The sequence below is a fragment of the Talaromyces amestolkiae genome (genome assembly GCF_001896365.1).
Source record: "Talaromyces amestolkiae strain CIB chromosome Unknown scaffold12.1, whole genome shotgun sequence".
NCBI classification, from domain to species: Eukaryota; Fungi; Ascomycota; class Eurotiomycetes; order Eurotiales; family Trichocomaceae; genus Talaromyces; species Talaromyces amestolkiae.
In genome coordinates this window covers 867,559-888,314 of record NW_024468048.1, presented here as the reverse complement: position 1 = coordinate 888,314, position 20,756 = coordinate 867,559, and the positions used below count along the sequence as shown (strand labels likewise).

The 20,756-nt window shown below is 45.5% G+C and overlaps 4 protein-coding genes across 4 annotated transcripts; 2 read left to right on the top strand and 2 right to left on the bottom strand.

The window, feature by feature from the left end:
* Positions 1 to 32: 32 nt before the first annotated feature.
* BHQ10_006608 (uncharacterized protein) lies at positions 33 to 2,125 on the bottom strand (the record flags this gene model as incomplete). The annotated part of the gene is made up of 4 exons (XM_040879213.1): positions 33 to 1,333; positions 1,386 to 1,482; positions 1,558 to 1,844; positions 1,894 to 2,125. 4 exons carry the CDS (start codon positions 2,123 to 2,125, stop codon positions 33 to 35), a joined length of 1,917 nt encoding a protein of 638 aa, XP_040735112.1.
* A 3,146-nt stretch (positions 2,126 to 5,271) lies between these two features.
* Positions 5,272 to 6,327, top strand: BHQ10_006607 (uncharacterized protein; the record flags this gene model as incomplete). Its single annotated transcript, XM_040879212.1, has 1 exon — positions 5,272 to 6,327. The coding sequence occupies one exon, from the start codon at positions 5,272 to 5,274 to the stop codon at positions 6,325 to 6,327; it is 1,056 nt and encodes a 351-aa protein (XP_040735111.1).
* Positions 6,328 to 9,690: 3,363 nt separating this feature from the next.
* On the top strand, positions 9,691 to 12,408 carry BHQ10_006606 (uncharacterized protein; the record flags this gene model as incomplete). Its single annotated transcript, XM_040879211.1, has 3 exons — positions 9,691 to 10,183; positions 10,235 to 11,796; positions 11,848 to 12,408. 3 exons carry the CDS (start codon positions 9,691 to 9,693, stop codon positions 12,406 to 12,408), a joined length of 2,616 nt encoding a protein of 871 aa, XP_040735110.1.
* Positions 12,409 to 12,846: 438 nt separating this feature from the next.
* On the bottom strand, positions 12,847 to 14,740 carry BHQ10_006605 (uncharacterized protein; the record flags this gene model as incomplete). Its single annotated transcript, XM_040879210.1, has 3 exons — positions 12,847 to 13,058; positions 13,130 to 14,121; positions 14,382 to 14,740. The coding sequence occupies 3 exons, from the start codon at positions 14,738 to 14,740 to the stop codon at positions 12,847 to 12,849; spliced, it is 1,563 nt and encodes a 520-aa protein (XP_040735109.1).
* Positions 14,741 to 20,756: the final 6,016 nt, after the last annotated feature.

Here is a 20,756-nt window from a genome sequence, read left to right as displayed (position 1 = left end):
ACCCCATTATTCATATCCAACTCAGTAATCATCTATCGCCAAGTATCGCTCTCAGTAGCAGTGCTAACACCACAACCGGACGGCACAGTATACGAGCGGTTAGGATCACTCTCCCAAACAATCGACCCACTTGACTCCTTGCGAATATACTTGTACTGGAAGGTTGTTCCAGCGGGCAGGCTGATAGTCACGAACCAGAGGTTGTCGCTGGAAGTATATTCACTAGCGCTGAGTGCAATGGCCTTGCTGGTATCCCAGCTACCGAGCTGGGAAATTGAGCCGGAAATGTACACGTTTTCGCCGTAGGTGGTTGTTGCGATTTCGTCAAAGGTGACGGCTACGGAGGTCGGGGTTGTGCAAGAGGTAGCGCTGGTGGTGGTAGTAGTGGTTTTTGAGACGGAGGTAGTGGTAGTGGCAGAAGTGGTGGTGGTACCTGCTGTGCCGCTGGTTAGGGTGCTGGGCCAAGAGGTTCCGGTAGGAGTGCTGTAGGTGCCAGTGGCAGAGCCAGTTGAGCAAGAGCTGGGAACCGAGTTGGCAGAAGCAGCGCCCCAGGAAGGAGGCACGATACCGTTACGACGATTGTTGGCAGTGAGCAAAGCGGCATACGACCATGTGAGGTCACGAGCGGAGAGCTCGGTACCGGCTGACTTGTCGAACTGCTCGGAGAGAGAACCGTTGGTCAAGGCATGAGTCTGTACAATGCTGACATATCCGTCGGCATAGGTCTTGACGGCGCTGATGATCGCTGTGAAGGCAGTGCTACCAGAGGCGTAGGTACCAACAGCGGCAGAGCTGTAGACATCCTTGAAGAAAGCCAGAGAGGTACTGGTGATGGTGATGGAGCCGATCTTGTTCCATTGATAAATGGCATCGTACAATTGTTCAGCAGCAGCGAGAGTGGTCAAGAACCACGGATTACCATTATAATATGAGTCCTCAGGGTAACGTCCCACAGCGACAGCAACGCCCTCAGCGATGCCAGAGTCAAGGGAATAGACAGAGCGGAACGAGTCAGTGTAGACTTTGTGGTTGGCGAGTGCGCGAGGTGAGCAAGGCTGGAAAGTGACATCGTCACAGGTGGCCTGGGGATCAAACGTGTTGATACTAGCCAAGACAGTGTTGGCATCCTTGCCGGAACGACCACCGCCAGTGTTGGCGTTGATGTAAGATCCGGTCCAAAAGGTCTGCAAGTAGCAGAGAATCTGGGGAGCTTGAGAGTCACACCACGAGCAGGATGCGCCAACTCGGCCAGCAAAGGTGCTTCCCTCGACGAGAGCACGGTGCTGGTTGGCGACGGTGAAGAAGGACATGCTGTTGACTTCTTCCCAGAGATCTAAGATAAAACATTTAGCAATAATCCGTATATTGGCTGGKGAAAGACGTACCAAAACCGCTCTGACTCCAGTACTGGGAAACGTAGGACAGATCGTTGCGCACAATGGGCCAGATGTTGCTAACAGCATAGCTAGAGTATCCGTTGTCCTACAGGGGTTAGTGACGTCTACTATTTCCAGGGGCATGATGACATAGCCGTCTTTCATGTCGAGAAGAACATACAAGCAACCAATTACCAAAGTCGATCAAAGCAATAGCACGGAGCGCAGGTCCGTCGCGTTGCGGACGTCCCCAAGAGCCAGTGAAGGCGGTCGTGTCAACGTTGAACTTTGGCTCAGCGAGACCAGCACCATTTGAGAGGTCGCCAGAGGGATTGGAGACGGTCTGCAGGTGCGCCTGTGCATTGACGTACTCCTCGATGATAGTCTGCAGAGCGAGGTCCCCATTACGGAAGAGATCGATCAGAACCTTCAAAGTGAGAGCGGAGTCTCTGGTCCAGGTGTAGTAATCTAAGCCGTCAGAAGCCGCTACTCGAGTCAAGATAGATAATAAACTTACAGTCCGGGCTGCTTGTACTGGGACTGGCGATAACGATACCAGCGCTTGCGCTCTGAGCATAAGCACCGCTGGCTCCGATGTTGTTCAAGATTCCATTAAGAGAGACGGTAGTCTCGGTGGCAAGCCAAGCGTCCAAGCTAGTTGTAGCACGGCGAGACAATTGGGGAGCTGCCAGTACAGATTGGCCTAGAGCCAGTGCGCAAAGCACCGAGGAGAGGCGAGAAATAGTCATGATAGACAGACAAATTTCGAGATAGGAAGGGTAGACGAGGGTGATGAGATGATGAGCTGGGAGTAGTCCACGGTGAGGTTTTTCGCACTCTTTATAGACATACTACTGCCGGCATTTTCTTGTATAATTACAATCACCTTTCTGAATACAAATCTCCGGTGAGCATACCTCTCCGCAAGTTATTGCCCATCTCGCCACCCTTGTGCACACTTGATTGGTGTGGCCGGCGAGAGATCATCAGGGCAACTTCGCCTTGCACATCAATGCAAGTCAAAAGCCGAGAACCACGCACTCCAGAGTCCGTTTCAAACCAGAGCACGGAAATTATAAAATCATTCCGTCGCTGTGACTGGCTCGCAAACCCGAAGCTGACGGTTAAATTTAGTGCCGGACGCAGGTTCCCGAATAGGATGAAAAATGAGACTATGACAGGCTTTAGTAAGGGGAATTTTTAATCTGAAAGTCTCGGCATCGCGAATCAATGAATAATCGTGCAGAATTTCAAGGTTTTCAAATCCCCGCAATCCGCATTGCTACCGTGGGGTACTCCGGAGAATCCTTGTGTGCTTGCCTAATGGGACGTAGTCTTCTGATTGTTCTCAGATCGAAGAGGCTTATGGGCTTTAAGCTACGGCCGCACTGACAAGTCAATTATGAGTCTGAGGAGTACGGATCGGATCACTTCGGCTATTCGACACATGGCATATGATGATCGAGCTCTAGCGCATTAAAAAACGGTTGCAGTACCATTTACCTGCTCGGCCGCTATTAGACTAACCTTCTGTTGACGGGTTTTCCTAGTGGGACTGAACCTGTTGGTAAGCATAACGGCTTATGAGTTAACTTAGCATTTGATAATAATATAAGCACAACTATACCATGCATTTAGCTGCTTAGTATCAGATCATCACGGGAGATTGCCTCGGTGGACGGTCACGGACTCGGACCCGGCTTGATTTTGACTGTAAAGCGTTAGAAAAGTTGTGCTAAACAGCTAGCGAATTTTTGAGAGTTTTAGTGCCGGAAAAACTCAATTTGTTTCTATAATTGCCTATAGCACCTTTGTATAGTTTCATGCATTAAGTTCACTTCTCAATTTTATGACTACCGATGTCCGATGTGTCCTTGGCCTGGACATAGGATACTTCTCCTCGTCCTCTTTCAATTTCAAACGATCGATCGAAGACCTTTTTCTCGATTTTTGGTCATATTGTATATTGTATCTTGATCTGTCGCTGTAATTATCACCCTGATATATGAATCCTCCTGAGGATTTTGATCCCTATATAACGTGGTTATTGTAACCCGCAAAAGTTGATGATTACTATCCAAGCTAATAAATGAGAACTATCCTTATGTCAATATTGATCACTAGAAAGCTAGGTATTATAGATACATGCTACCCTCAGGTTGATAAGCCAATCTCCCGCTTGCTTGCTGCACGATAGGCAGCAATTACATCTCCACTCTTCGTTATGGTTGAATGTAGGTTGGTCCGACTCGGCTTCTTTTCCTGCGACATTGTCTTCCTCGTCCTTGAACACAATTCTCATCTCGTCAGGTGTATGGCCTCTTGACTCAGGGTAGAAGAAGTAAACGGTCGGTATAACCAAGACCAGAGCAGGGACAAACTCAATATACTATCTTCATTGAATGGCGGCAAGTGCAATTGGATCAAAATATCGATTGCAACCTTGCAGCTGAAGTCGAGAAGAGACATAGGGCCACACCACGGGCGCCGTAAGAACATGGCCAGGTTTCCATCGTGTACGCCATAACAAGAAGCATTAATGCAATGTCATACCCACCAAAGAAGATGAAGAGAAAAGGAATATCCCGTTTCCAATAATCAGTGTTTTGTTTCTGGGTCCGAAACTGCACCTATCCCCATTCCCGCTCACCGCAGATCCCACCGCTGTTGTGTCTCCGCAAATTTGGCTGATGAGCATTATCACGGGAGAGGTGAGAAATAATTTTCGCCAATCGACTCAATCGACCATGAAGACGGCGTCGACTGCCATGATGGATGATATTCCACACATTGAGGAACCCATTGAGCAAAGTTTGTTGGGGGACAGAAGCTATACCAACAGCCTCGAGGATAAGTGCAACATAGTAAGAAATGACACCGCTGCAGTGAAAATATCGAGCCACTAAATCTGCTAGTCCTTGTCAGAAAATAACCAATGTCTTCTGATACTTAGTTTTCAACCCATTGCCCAAAGACGCCGACAGATTTGTAATGAATAGCCGATAACAATTGGCCTTTGAACTAATCATATCACAGTAGCTGGTTGTATCAATAGTATTTCGTTCAAGTATGAAGAAGTCTCTGATGTATGACATTTCAAACTCAACGAGCGGATGGTTTATATCTCCACTGGCGCGATATTTTGCAATCACATCACGGGCTTCTTCAAACTGATCTTGCGATATGAGCCAAAGGGGTGACTCTGAAAAGGCCAATGTAAACGGTAGTCAACAATGGAATGACAACCTAAAGCAGAGATGGAAATCTCCATGCTCATGAGCCGGTCATGGCTTGTACCCCGTTTCAACCCAAGCCACGATGATGCTCCCCGTATCAGCGTCGGCATGTTAAAAATAAAAGGTCGTTTCTTGCGTGAATGATACTCACAAAATTGATAATTGTATAGAGCAGTACAGGTCTTTCGATGCGGAGGATACGGAATCTCCGTAATGAGGACTATAGCAGAGACGAACCAAGTCGCAGAGGCGCCGACAAGAAAGCGACCGATATTAAAAGATGTTTCGTTCTGGGCAGCGGTCTGATCAGCGGTACCTGCAATTGACAACAAAATTCTATTATAAAGACTTTTTACACGGCCATAGCGGTCGGAAAACCATGCTTGTAATGGAAGAAAGACTAATAGTTCAAGCGCATACTCGGCTGTGATTGGCCTGCAAAAGTAAGCACTAAATGTCCCTGTCATTTGACGGCTTCGTATTCAGCGTCCTACGACTTCAAATTCAGTTTTTCATCATATATTTATTTTCCTACATTGTAATTACTGAATTTTATCAGCCCTCATTTGTTTCGAAGGCCCTCCTTCTAGCTCAGTGACTCAGGATCATCATTTTACGCTGTTCGTATCTGAGCCTTCGAGCTCTATTTTCCTCAAAAAATGTCAATACAGCCTACTCTGAGGCGTGTCGCGAGAGCAAGTAATGCGCATAATCATACAGTTCACACCGCTTTTGCAAATCCTCATTCTCAAACATTTCAACTACACGATGGCCGCGTGTTAGGGTTTGCCGAGTACGGCAACCCAAATGGCAGGCCATTACTCTATTTTCATGGCTTTCCATCATCACGCATCGAAGCAGAACCTGCAGATGACATGGCTCGACGCTGTGGCATAAGGATTCTAGCGCTAGACAGGCCAGGATTCGGTCTGTCCACGCCCCAGCCAGGCCGTAAGATTGTGGATTGGCCTAATGACGTTCGCGACTTTGCGACAGGCATGGGTCTGGATCGATTTGCGGTCATGGGCCTTTCTGGTGGTGGACCTTTTGCGCTTGCTTGTGCTCATGCATTGCCGAAGGATATGGTTGCTGGTGTTGGCTTGTTTGCGAGTGGAGGACCCTGGGCGGCTGGAACGCATCATATGTCGCTGATGCGGAGGATGATGCGTGCTCTGGCTGTATACTGGCCATATGGGCTTGGATTACTGCTCAATGTGCTGGTTCGTGGATTTCGAGCAGTAGCTACCTCAGGCCCAATCGTGAGGCGAGTTGATGCATGGTTAGAAGCACAAGATAAGAAAAAGAAGGAGAAGGAGCAAGAAAGCGCAGCGTCTATCGAGAATGACACCTCTATTGCAAATCCGAAAAAGACCCCTGCAGAGCGCAGAAAATACTTACTGGACGTTTTGATAAACGAACCATTTGTACAAGGCGCTAGCGCAACTGTCCTGGAAGCCGATTTACTGTCATCTCCAGACTGGGGATTCAAGTTCGAGGACGTCGACTTTGATCCTGTACGGATCTGGCATGGGTCTAAAGATGGAAATTCGCCCATAGCGGCGATAAAGTATCTGGCTCAGAGGCTACCTCATGGTGTTTTGACCGAATATGAGAACGACACGCATTATACGATGTTTTCGCACCTGGAAGAAGCGTTGACAGAGCTTGCAAGGGATTATGATGCCCATGCTTCTGATATATCGTCAACATCTTGAACAGACACGTTTAAGTTGACACCAATGATTTCATATTTGCATTTTTTCCAGAATATCGGTGATATCCCTGTATAATATCTTGTCCTCCACTCAAATTTGAAAATCTCCTCTATCAAATATTTGAATGAATGGCTGTAGACATAATGACTGTGGTGTCAGGTTACGATCAGCTATGACAAAACCACACCTGAACGATATGAAGGCTAAGTGGACTGATTGGAAGAGCCATTTTTGAATGAACACAAACAAAGTGAAGAGTCGCCCGGTCCAAGTAGTAGAACCTGGGGTTTAGGGTTTGTGGTGTTGGGGCCTGAGGCGTTGGCGGGCAATGCCGGGCAACAAACAAACAAACAGAGTCGACTGACTGAAAGAAGAAGGACTTCTTCCTAATATCACCTCTCTTTTATTTTCATCAGGTCTTCATATAAGAAGACTGGCAGACACTTCACCACTTCATTGCTCTCCATCGAACAATCGAACAGGACCAGGAAAAGGAACAGACTTCCATTTTTTCTTCCCTCTGAACGACACCAGACAAGTAATATGCCTTGGGAGCTGCAGGTCTGTCGCTTCTGCGGCAAAGGCTACGGTCACAAAACTGGCTTGCGCAACCATCTGAGTCAGTATGTTGGGAACTGGCGCATTCCAGCCGATGGTGTTCATGACGTGCTGGAAATTCAGAAGATCCTCTACCCTGACGATGACCATAGCGAGTATCAATGTCCATCTCGTCATTGTCGGGAGATTATTGCTACTAGACAAAAGTTCACCCATCATGTCATTGCTTTCTCGCATTGGGGAAGATTCTCTCAAGTCCCACAGAGAGACGTCTTGGGTAGTAACAAGGATACCGACGAGGAGAGTATAGACCTCAGCAATGTTAGCGAATGGGTGCTTCCATTCGATGAGGAAGCGGTTAAGGTCTTTAAACCAGAAGGGTCGTTTCCATTTCTCCGCCTCCCACCAGGTCAGTATGACACTGAATTGTTATGGCTACCCAATCTTGACTCTGTCTAGGCTAACCAAGATACATGAAATGAAAACAGAACTGCGGTTGATGGTATACGATATGGCCTTGTGCTATCCCACAATCCAATTTTCTTCGACGGAGGAAGACTACCCAAGCGTTCGAAAGGGGAAAGTTTACTCTCAGCATAACACAGATCACAACCCATTGGCTCTCTTGATTGCGAGCCGTGGAATTTATGAAGAGGCGCGAGGTGTCTTTTACGGGAAAAATGAGTTTGTGTTTTCTCATATCGATGCTCTCCCAGTTTTTCTCATTGGTATCGGGCAGGAAAACGCGAATCTGCTACGATCTGTGAGATGGTGGGGTGCTGCTGAGCGTCAATATGATAACCAGCTTGACACTATTCGACCTTACATTAGGGGACTAGCGGGACACAATTTAACGGACGATAACCAACTCAATATCTGGAATGACTACCCAACATATTTGGCTTTTTTGAAAGCGATAGGTCGATTGAGTTGTATTGAGCCACTTCCAGAACCGCATCGCTTACTGCTCTGGAATCCAAACGACTCGAGCCGCGCAAATCGAATTCGATATCAGTTGGGAATTCATTTTTCAAATACTATCTTTGACTATAGATATTGGTATGCAGATGCATGGCTTGGAGGGGCCACGTATGAGTTGATCTGCCGCGTGGAAAAGAGTGGTCGATAAAGATACGTATGAAATGGGTCAATAGATTCTGTGTGCATTGCAGTCAGGGATGAGGGATATGTCGTACCTTACATTGTCAAGCCGCGAGAACATTGAAACCGAGAGCGAATGATATGTACCTAGAGAATGATCAGGATAGACGAGTTATGCTAGACTGACATGTAACTATGTTTACAAACCCCCAAAAAGCGACTAATGAACAAACTTTAAAATTCTATTCTAGTCTTTCCCTATTATAACTATTTAGCTACAGATATGGCCATGGAAAAGACGAATATTGAGCTGTGAAGTATTCTAAGTCAAAAAGTTCCTCATCCGTCCATGAAGAACACTTTTCCTAGCTATGATACACAGTCTCATGCCTCTACAAAAAGTAGCCTGCAAACTCTAAAGGATCCAAAATTAGGTTGAAAAACAATAAAGCTATAAAAAAACTGCGAATATAGCTGTGATCGCTCTGCCTCTCACTTTCTCAATTCTCGCCGCTTCCTGATTGGGGGTGAAGTTTTCTACACGCCGCCGCCCCCAGAAGACACCTGAATCATGCACCAGTTATGAAGCAATGCCGATCTCCATTTGAGAAACGACTAGACTGCGCAATTCACTCTCAGCCCTACCGACCTGGCAAATATCAAATGGAAGATTTTTGTCTGCCTCAGTATCCTGGACCTGGACTACAACACGATTGTAATGGACGCTACACATGTGTATATATGGTGCCAATAGCAATTCAACGTTGCTCAATTCGTTCCGGTGCTAGTATCACAGAGAAGAGGTCACTAAGTTCTGTCTAGTCGGATAGTATGATTTCCAGGTGCGGGGTTACACGTTCTCCTAGCTACGATCATCTCCTCTTCGGGCAACGACGCGAATGCAAAACCAACTAGACTCTAACTCTGTTATCTTATAGACCTTCCTTGATAAGCCCGATATTCCGGACTTACGAAAGTGAATTGCTTGTCTATTGGACAACGAGACTGTTATCATGTAACAACATCACAGGTCTCAATGTTGGCATGCTCTATCTACCGAGTGGGAAGATGCACCTAATGACAAGAACTAAGAGTATTCCACGTTGCAGCTCGAGCTCGTTCCAGATTCATGGGGTCTTCGTAGACTTTTGATCCAGCAAATACAAATCATCTAACGTGTCTTTGCTAATCTGCAGATAAGAGTGCTTGTGAGTCCTTCCTCCTTGCGTTGGTCCAATATCACGTATTTCCGGGTGGCTACACAAGAGTGCTATACGCATAACGAAAATTCCTCCCTCACTTACCTAGGATATTTAAAGTTTAAGATCCTAGTAACATAAGAACAGGCCTCGATAACTCAGTAGAACTTTTTGAATTTAGCCTTCGATACACAAGTTCCTTGGATCCTGCAACTCCAACGGAGGGCAAGACAGCGATTGGCCACTAGCACACAAAGAAACATACAGACTAAATAAAGTGGCAATGTAGGCAGGGCTCATGCCAGAGATACCACTTGATCACAAGACATCATGCAAGAAAGCTACCGTTACAACAGTACATTTCCCCGCATTTTGGTATTGCTTATCAGCCCTTCATCCCCTGCATAAATACGAGTTCTTAAGGGAGATCAACAATTAACCATTAAAAAAAAAATAAATAAAAAAAAAATAACTTCAGTGCCACACGAGAAGCTCCGAGTCTGACATGATGGATATCGATATTGCCCCAAGCGCCTTCGAATCTGATCCCGAAAAGAAGATCCAGCCACATGTTGCAGCTGAGCGCATCGGTGACCAAATCCCACATGAATTACTCGAAGAGCTGGCGCCTAATGGCGAGAGTGAATACATTCTCGGAATCATCAACTCAATGGGCGAAGAGGAAGCCATAGCGATTGTTCACGAATCACTGGAATTCCATGCCGATGACTGGAATTTCCCTTCTGATATGCGTGAGCGAATGAAGCGGTTGTTGGAGGGACCCAAATTGTATGGCGAGTTTTACGATCGCGATTTGAGAATAGATGCCACTATGATGCGATATTCGTCGCCGTATCCTGGTGTCCGTGCTGTTGCCGAACTGGTCGATAATCCGGACGTTCCCATTGAGACTATACGAGCCTACTTTTTGGGTATTGGGTGGGCGGTCATTGGGACTTTTATGTCGACCTTCTTCAACAGCAGATTCCCTTCAATTGGTTAGTGCATATTGCTTACTATTGTGTAACTCATGCTAATTTATGTCTAAGGACTGTCCGGTTCTGTAATCCAGATCCTGTTATTTCCCTGCGCAAAATTTCTTGAAGCCGTTCTTCCCGACTGGGGAATCACAGTTATGGGCATTCGTCACTCTTTGAATCCCGGGCCTTGGACTTTCAAAGAGCAAATGTTTGCTACCATCACTTTCAATATTGCCATCTATACCACAAACAGTTATTCAATGATTCTGGTCCAAAAATCACCTCTATTCTACAACGAAAAGTTCATCACGTTTGGATATCAATTGATGTTGACATTGTTCGTGCAACTCATGGGCATGGGCTTTGCCGGCTACCTGAGGCGATTTAGTGTATACCCTGTCAAGGCATTGTGGCCTACTATCCTGCCAACTATTGCTATGAATCGCGCCCTGACCAAAACAGAACCCAGGGAGAACGTTTACGGGTGGACAATATCTCGTTACCGGTTCTTCTATATTGTGACGCTTTGCATGATAGTATATTACTGGTTACCAGGGTATCTGTTTACTGCGTTGTCCACCTTCAACTGGATGACGTGGATCTCGCCTCAAAACGTCACGTTAGCAATCATCACGGGGTCAGTTACTGGACTCGGGCTTTTCAATCCCATCACCACCTTTGATTGGAACGTGGCAACCTCATCTTATGCCGCACTCGCCCAGCCGTTCTTCAGTACCATCACAATGTATTGTGGTAGCGTGTTGGGCGCTTTTATCATTCTCGGCATGTACTATTCCAACATGTACAACACTGCATACTTACCCATCAACTCATCATCGACATTCGCAAACGACGCAACAAGCTACAATGTGTCCAAGGTGGTGATTGATAACAATTTCAATGAGACTCTATATCAGGAATATTCTCCTCCGTTTTACACCGCTGGATACATCTTGACCGTTGGCGCCAATTTCGCCTTTTACCCGGTGTACTTTTTGTACATCATGGGAAACCAGTGGAAGACCATGAAGAAAGCGTATATTGATTTCTACCAGGGTTTACGACATGGTAAGGGGAATTACGAAGGAGCCATGGACGTGCACAGTCGGCTCATGTCGAAATACAAAGAAGTCCCGGATTGGTGGTTCATTCTAATCCTCCTAGCGGCCCTCGTCGTTTCCATCGTTTTCTTACAGATCTATCCCCTCAGCACTCCTGTCTGGGTGACTTTTTTGATGATCGGTATCAACCTCGTCTTTGCGGTACCCCTATCATTTCTGTCCGCTACCACCGGCACGAATCTGGGGCTAGGATCTCTAATCCAGATTATCACTGGCTTCGTCTTACCGCAGAATCCTAACGCGTTCATGTTCGCGCAGTCCCTCGGCTCCTGGGCTCTGGCCGGATACGGTGACAATTACGTGCAAGACCAAAAGATGGCCCATTACTGCAAAATTGCGCCCCGAGCTGTATTTCGAAGCCAGATTGGCACGATTATCATCACCTGTTTTGTGGCTGTGGGCACGCAGGATTTTGTGCTGAACAATGTTCCGGGTCTATGTACGTCGGACCAGCCTAGTCATTTTACGTGTGCCGGGGATGGATATCCTTTGTACACGAGTAGTTTGATGGTAAGCCCCTGAACCATGATAGCGATACGAATGCTCATATGTTTGCTACAGTGGGGTTTGCTCGGATCAGATCGCATGTTCAACTCTCTCTATCCACTATTCAAGTGGTGCTTCCTCATCGGATTTGCCATCGCCCTCATCTTCCTCGTCGGCCAGGGCTACGGCCCTCGATATCTCCCGCGACTACGTGAAAGCATTCGCACAAAAGTCCGACCCAACACCTTTGAGACCTTGGACCGAACGCTCTTCCGTTTCATTGCGTCCTTGCTGTGGTTGAACCCCATTCTTATCATCCAAGGAATCCAGCACTGGGCCCCATCGAACTTATCCTACAAAACACCAGGTCTAATCCTATCTTTTGTATTCATGTATTGGCTCCCACGACATCGACTAGCATGGTGGGAAAAGTACAACTATGTATTATCGGCTGCACTAACCGCTGGAGTGGCTATATGTGCGCTGGTTATGTTTTTTGCGGTCGAATATCATCCAAAGACGTTGTCGTGGTGGGGGAACAAGGTGAGTTCCGCAGGCGTGGATGGTAGCGGTACTGGAATTTTCCCTATTCCTGCTAGGGGGTATTTCGGGCCGGACAAGGGGACTTTTCCATGAGGTTCAGAATCTCATGGTGATTAATACCTAGATATAGTATTAGTGGAGAAGGATATGTAGTCATCCAGTAGACACTGATGCTAGTCTCCAGACCCTTTCACTAGTTGTACTGATGAGGGTTTCATCCGGGTCTATTTAGTTTACGATGTAATCAAATTTTTGGTTATTTTGGGAACATAGTTTTGTCCAAGAGACGTTAGTAAAAGAATAAATATTCCTGTAACGGTGCAAGAATTCGATATTATATTCGCAAATTATTGCGTGTGATGCTCAAAGCAATGAAGACATACTAACAGAACGGATGGCTTCATGCTCGAGTATTATGCTCAAACATAATGGATATATAATGGACTATATGATGCTATATCTATAACGAAACGCTATCAGTAGGAAAATATGCAAGAACGCCTTGAAAAAGTGAAGCAAAAAAGAAGAAAACTATGTGTACTTCTTCTTGATGATATCCGCTGCTTTTTCGGCCACTGCGTATATAGTGCTTGTCAAGTGGCCACATACTTGGAACGGAATGATAGAAGCATCAACCACGCGAACATTTTCCGTACCGTACACCTTGAGATCAGCGTTAACAACACCGCCTTTCTCTCGAGGAAGCATGCTGGCAGTACCGACAGGGTGGAAGTTCGATCGATCTGAAGGGGATGGGTGTCAGAATTATCAAGCATTCAGTATTGCGGACCGGTAGGAAGAATGGAATCCTTACATGTTGACTTGACCCAGCTAGTGTATTTGGACTCTGGTCCATCTTCAGGGACAAGGTCCAGCCCCGGTGCAAGCTCATCTCCTACAAGGCTGTTTAGGGGGCTTGTATTGAATATCTTGCGGATGTACCGAGCTACATCAGCCTGACTGTTGAGATCCTGCTCGAACATGAAATAATTCGGGTTGATAGAAGGCGGATGAGATGGATCCGAAGAGGCCATGTGGACACTACCTCTTGAGAACGGCAGCAGAGACCAGTATTCAGTCGTGAACGAATGTGCGATGGGAAGGAACACAATCTCTGCATATGGAACTCGATGTTTGAAGACCAAATCATACTGAATTTGGAATGCGGCCTGAACATTAGCCTCCAATACTGCTCCATTTGAGAAATTGGATACAGCCTTTGCGTAGTCAGAGAGACTCGAGTTAACAGCAGAAGCAACCGAAGAAACATTGTCGCCGTAAATATGGTCGACTGATGGGAGAGCCGAAAAAGTTGGTGAACCGAGCCAGAATTCCCTACCGTCGTAAGACAAGCCATTATTTGTCTGATCCTGCAAGTTTTCACCCACAGTAGAAATGTTGACCTTAACGGGGATGTCGAACTTTTTGAGTATATCAGGGTTTCCAATGCCAGATAGCTCTAGGAGTAAAGGGGACTTCAGAGAACCAGCTGAGAGTATCACCTCCTTCGAAGCGTGGATCACTTCTGTTCCATTGTCACCGGTAACCTCGACTCCAATCGCAATGGCCTCACTCTGAGACCCTTCAGCCCAAATGATCTTGTTTGCCTGGGTGTTTGAGATAATCTTGAGATTTGACCTATCTTCATAAGGCCAATAGTAAGCTCTCGCTGCGTCATAGCGCATATTGGCGTCTCTGTCAATGGTGTTTGGATGGGATGTGAGTCCGACCATGCTGCCATCATTAACGTCACGGTCATAAGGGACACCGACTTCCGACAGAGTTTCGTCGAGTACAGGAAGCATGCTAGAATTGGTCATCACTTTCGGCCAGCCCACCTTGACTGGGCCATTCTCCCCATGATATCGTATAAAGTAATCGGCGCCATGATCAATCTGGTCCAGAGTGGGCACCTGAAAATCCTCTGATTTCTTATAATATGGAAGGAGGTTGTTCCAATTCCAGCCCGTGTTTCCCACCGATTCCCAAGCATCAATCTGTACAGATTGCGCTCGAGTATATGTCATACCTATGAGATAAATCAACAAAAGCACCATATTGCTTACGAAACGGGGACCTTGCCATTGATAGTGCTCGTTCCTCCAATGGCCTTCCCAGCGCGCATAATCTGCTTTGAACCTCCGGCATAAGTTTGGTTCTCAGTCTCATAAGCCCAGTCGATTTCGGTTCCGAAGCTCAACCCATAACCGGTGGTTTGAGTAACATTGTGGTTATTGAAAACCGAGTCTCCCGTCTCGATTACGGCAACGGTGATATCTGGTATTTCCGAGAGTCTGTTCGCAACAGCAAGTCCTGCGGTACCCCCGCCAACAATAATAAAGTCATATTGCGGCAATGAGTCAGCATTCTGGCAGTTAACAATATGCAGCAACAACGTACCCAAGGCAAGTCTTGAAAGTGACATCTTTATCCAGATAGATGGTGAAAGATTAGTTGAAGGACACCAGGAAAGAGTTGTCAATTGACAGCTTCAGTAAACACCTACTTCCAACCAGGAAAAATATATATAAAGAATCTTATTATTTATGCCCAGCCTGGTGTTCCGGCCAACAGCGAATGGAATGTTGACTCCACTTTGGAATTGTAGACATTCTTGAAGCATTCCACAGGTCCCGGGCTACCACTAAATACCTAACAATTATGCCACGAACATGTCAAACGTCACCTTAAGGCTTATCCAGGATTACACTGATAACCAATGACGTCGACTTTCCTTGGGAAATTGGGAAAACCAGTCTTTCATCTCCTTTTGATCATGCTCAGGAAGAACGCGAGATTTATGTACACCGGGTAACGCCAGTTGGATTTTCAATCTCGCTGGTATTCACCACATATCGATTTTCTCTAATACCAGTAACTTCTAAATAGCATTCAGCCAAATGACACGATCCTAATTATACTCATCTATATATTTCATTGTTGCCCACGTGAAATTCGCGGGTCTTTGGGTCCACCAAGCGGTAGCTCTCTGGCATGGAAATGAATGGGTAGTAATGCCCAGAAAAACGAATTCCTCTCAAAAGAGTATAAGAGACAAATAAAGGTGGCAGATTTATCAGTATACACTTTCAATCTCCTCCGGCAAAGGCTATGTCGTTACTCATACATATATAACATGGAGACTTGCTTCAAATGTTGTGTCCCCCAGCTCCCAAGTCCACACATCCAGTAACCGTTCCCGGCACTTTTTCCAGAAATATGACCCGGTTATCCTCCGTCTCTCCTTCATCTCTCGTGTATGATGAGCATGACCTTCCAATACATCTATCGATAGATTGGCCAAGTCATAGTCAGTCGCTTGTCCCTGGGCTTCCAATTCCATGTACCCCGGCCCAAAAATTCGCAGCTCATCCTCCCAATCTGCTAAATCCAGGATATTATTGAGGAGTCTTCGCTGCATGGCAGAATCCACGATTGTAAGAAGCGGATCATCCATATTCAACCTGTCTCATATTAGTTTACTATTCTTAATCACGATAAAGGAAGAGGAGAACTTCACGGTCTATTGAAGCCTGGGTTCGCAAATGGGTAATCATTGTAATCAAGTAATCGACGTAAAGGCCGTCCAGTGCCAGTATGGTGGCTCATGATCTCAGCAAAGCATCAGGGTAGGACGCTGGCATGCAGCGATATCTCTCCATTAGCTTTGAATGTCATTACTTCCACCCGGCCCTGCTTCAAACTATCCTGATTGATTATTGTATAACCAGTCCGTGATTGTTCCTTGGGGAATATCACTGTACCCGATTGAGTCATAGAAACAGCGTTAAAATCAGCCGAATGTAGATAAATGTTTGATATCAAATTATCTGGGGAAGATAAATCACTAATATTTAATACTGCAGATGAGTCGGCCATAATAAAGGGAATATGAGGGGACTCCCAATCTCCGTATGCTGTCAACGGATGGGCGACATTCTTATCATTATGGATATATAAGAGGATAAGGAGCTTAATAAGCCGTGTGTAGTTATCTGGATGATGCTCTTTATCCACTGGAACCAAGCAAAAGAAGCGTTTGAGAAATTGGCCAGAGAGAAGATGCGAGGGGTAATCCAGTGGTGAGTCTCGTAAAGGAGCACGCTCTTGATAAGACTAGAAGAACATAGTTAAATCAGTTTCATGTTGTGATAATTTTGATAAATCTTACGTCTCGTAGGGCCTGATCTGAATTGGCCCACCTCTCAATGAGTGCCCGTCGCTGTTGAATCTCTTCAATAGGATCGGTTTTTGGAACCCACTCCTCCTGCGCAAAAATCATTTATGTTAGGGGATATTATCCTACTAATCAATTAGAATTAAGCAGAATGACATACCTGCACAAATTGGCACCATCCTTTTGATTGTTCCCTCATCTCATCATAAGAAATATCGCCATTTTGGTGAATCCGCACGGTGGATGGAATGCCACCCGGCCATAGTTTTTCGGGCGTGAGGATCGGTTGCAGCATGCTTTTGGAGTCGAGTTGTCTGTATCTAGACTATATAAACAATCTAGCCAGTGTTCAAGAAAGTAGGCTTACTGACGATTCAAGTAGGTTAACTGCAGTTAAGTAGTTAAGTTAGGAGACATTTTGATTACCAAGTGGGTTTTCACAAACCACTACCGTCTAATATTTAGGGGTATTGACTATGGATTTTAGTTATATTCATTATTACACGTCCCTTATTAGTCCGCGCGCTCACAGTGACATAGGTCAGAGTCGACGAGAATCAAGCAGTACGGACACGGATTTTCTTAGTACGTAAGCCTGTATCCTATGGTATTACAACAACTCTTGCTATAATATGACTTACCTATCGTCTATTCTGCTGGTACGTTTAATGCGTTGCTGACTTTCGTTGTTTGAGAAAATCCTAACAGCAACCTAGGCAAACGTATAGCCCAATCCTATCCTGACCAGACAGTAGTTACTACAACAAGACATCTAGATACAATTCAAATATCATTAGTTGTTGGGGACAAAATAGGGGGCTGGAAATAAAGAAGTTATTTATAGAAGAGAAGGTTTAGCCGAATACCACATCAACAATTCTTGTCAGGCGAGATGTCCCTAATTAAAGCGGCAACAGAACGAAATACAAGATCAGCAAATCAACAAGCAAAAACACATGAAAACAAAAACATACAACAGCTGGGATTCGCTGGTCAACTACTAACCAGCCGGCGTGTGGCTTAAGTACGGCTGAGCGGACGGGAAGCCCTGTTTTCCACACCCTATGGTCGTATGTGCTAGGTGTAGAAAAGAAGAGGTTGATATAGGAAAGTTGAGAAAGTACTGACACCTTTTCGGGATACATAAAGCCCTAATTGGTGACACAATAGATGGAAGTAGACATCGTTTCAGTGAATTAACAATGTTAAACTCGAATTTGCATCTCATTATGGAATCGTATGCCATTCCCCTCGAAAATTCTTCAAACAAGGCCCAAAAGCCATCCGGAAGTCTAGTCCTTGTCATCCCTGATCACTCTGTTTCACAAGGACAAAGCCATCATCTGAGCCTAGCCACAGTCTCTTAATCCTACCGGAAGAAGCAAGTTTTCGTTTTTGGTGGTGATGGGATCTGGAAAACTCTCTCAATTCTCAAAACAGCAACGCATAAGGAGACTCAGTACGGAGTAGCTCTTCCCAGTTTACCTCTTCTCCATGATGGCTCCGTTTCCAGAAACTGTCTAAAAGTTTATGAACGCTCGAGATGTTCCCTAGGGCTAGCGTACTTTCCATCAGAGTGAGTCGGTACTCTATCTGGAGACGTTCTGTTTTCTTCGTAGCGCAAAGCCCGGCCATGAAAAGAGGCAGGAGAAGCTGGTTGTTTGCCGGGGAGGTTGGAGAGATGTTGGACACGCAATTCAAGATATTTTGTACGGCGGCATTTTTTCGGGATTGGTGATAATCAGAGTCATTTTGGTGATGGGATATAACATGATAGAGTCTGATAAGTACCGCCCAGCGGATCGCCTCTGCTGCCATTGTCGCCTCACGAACGAGGCGAGTTTTAGCAAGGTAGATGGGTTGATCTGGTACCACATTCCAGTCTCGAAGGGCTTTTTCGAGCCGCTGAGCCTCTGTATTAAATTGAGAATCACTCATTTGCAGGCGTTCTAACGGCAGTTGACTGACTAGGTTCAACGTATCATAAAGGCTGCCCGCGAGCCCAAACAGTGGATGAACAGGAGAATTGGTTCCATATTGGGTGGTGCAAGTCATAGATGGTGAATGATCCAATGTTGCAGGAACGTTGTTACAGGTAATCCTAGTTTTGCAGCAGATGAACTCGTAAAGGTCGATGAGAAAAGTAGAAGGGGTTACGGTGATAGTCCCATTCCGATAAAGGTCAATGAGTGCCTTAGCCCCATACAGGTGAAGAATCCATTTTGGGGAGTTCCCTTGGCAGATCTATTCATGTCATTCATCAGTTTATGACATTAGTCAAATTTGGGGGGGGAAAAAGGTTGCTTACACCAAAAAGGCAAAGAAGGAGAGATGTCGTCAAAGCATAAGGCACCCTATACTTAGATTCCAAGTCTATCTTCAGATGATTCAAAGCCAAGCTATGTTGGCGTATCAAAGTATCCTCAAACATCGGGTAAAGTTTGCACAGATGACAAGCCGTCAAGGCGAGCATTGCGTGCCTAACTGACTTAACATCTAACGCCATTGGCAGAATCTCGGTCAAATAGGGATTTTCTGCGTCATCATCAACAACGACCAATGCTCGGGAGACGTATTGCGCATAATGGAGTAATAGGTATCTCTCCGTAGGCTCGAATTCCGTTAACCTTTCCGGGAGTATGGCTATGGTTTCTGGTAGAAGGGTTTGGGTAAATCGGGACATTTGGGATTGTTCTTCGCCTTGGCTTTTTTGCTGCGATTTCAAAGCATTGCTTTCGTTTAAATGATCGCGACGGGTTAGTCCCGCTAAATTCCCCTCTGGCATACGAGCGATTTGAACAAGATAATCGTTTACGTTGAGTTGCTCAAATGTTTCACCATCATCTGTAGGACTTTCAATAGGCCCAATATCCGACTCTTCCTGTAGGAACTCATCAGACGACCTTATACGATCCGATGAAAACAATTGTCTCGGTCGACAACCAGTCAAGCCTAGTCGACTACACTCGTCGCACATAGGAAATTCTTCACCACACTTTTTCCGTCTACGCAATGTCAATTTTTGGTCAAAATAGCTAGTACAGCAAAAGACCATTACCTCAATAAACAGTTAACGCAGCCTTGACTGGATCGTTTATGACGAACTCTCCGTGACGGCTCGACTCGAGAGCGCTGGACTGTCGGAACGCGCTGAAATTTGATTGCGTAGGAACATGTTAATGATAAACCTGTATGATTTAATTTTCCTGAAGTCATGTGAAGTCCTAATGTTCCTTTGAGAGGACTTACGTTGGCACCGACGACATGGGTTGCCTCGGTTACATGCAGTCTTGATAGAGGCGCATTTAAAGCAAGCTGTTCGTTGACGCGGCATTGAGAAGAAAAAATGACACTAAAAGTCTAGTTAATGGACTTCTAATCGTGGGGAAACCGAGGTCAATGTCTATCTTTCTTATTCTGAGGAATGTTGGTAGAGATAAGGTAACAACAATGTGGGGCCTTGATCACGGGTCTTCCAAATTTAGTAGATTTAGGGCTAAGGCTATTTGTTTGTCACGCCTTGTATAGGGCTTTATATCGGCCACGAAGGATGTATCAGGGCCGAAGGCATCCCGGATAACTTTTCATCGGAGATCCTCCAGCATTTGTGTGATTTTATGATAACATGGGCTTCATACTCAGCGATTCCTGTTAAAGATTCACATGAATCTATTTATTGAGAAAAGTTCCGTCAATGTTGCTCAAAAAGAATCATTAAACAGAGTTTACCTTGCATTGATCTCAAGCAATTCAGGATCATGTTCATCGTTGGCTTTTTGATCCTCTGTTCTGCTCCAAACTCGTCATCAGCGGGCATTTTGTTGCAGTGAAACAGGATACGGATTGTCTTGGAGATGTCTCATGGCATTGAAGAGATTTTTCTTAATATTGACATATTCTTCGAATATTTTGTTCTCTGATTCTTCAGAACCTACAAGGGATTATTCTGGTCAAAGTCGGCTAATGCACCGAATATGTGATGAGGTATCAAAAACAAAACCAAAATATAGAATGGAGTTATAGCTTGAACCATAATTCCACTAGTCATATTCGTATACGACGGCATTCATCTTATCCTAGCCCCAGTCGGTTTCGACAACCTTAGCCGAGTGCCACCCTCTCATTTTCCTTCTGCTCCGATAACTGCAAATTCTTGTGTTATCGCTTATGAAAAAAGCTCATTGTGAATACGTGTAATGGCAACTTCGAAATTCTCGTCGGTAAAATTGTCCTGCCTAGTTTAGACTTGTATAGCAAAGAAGCT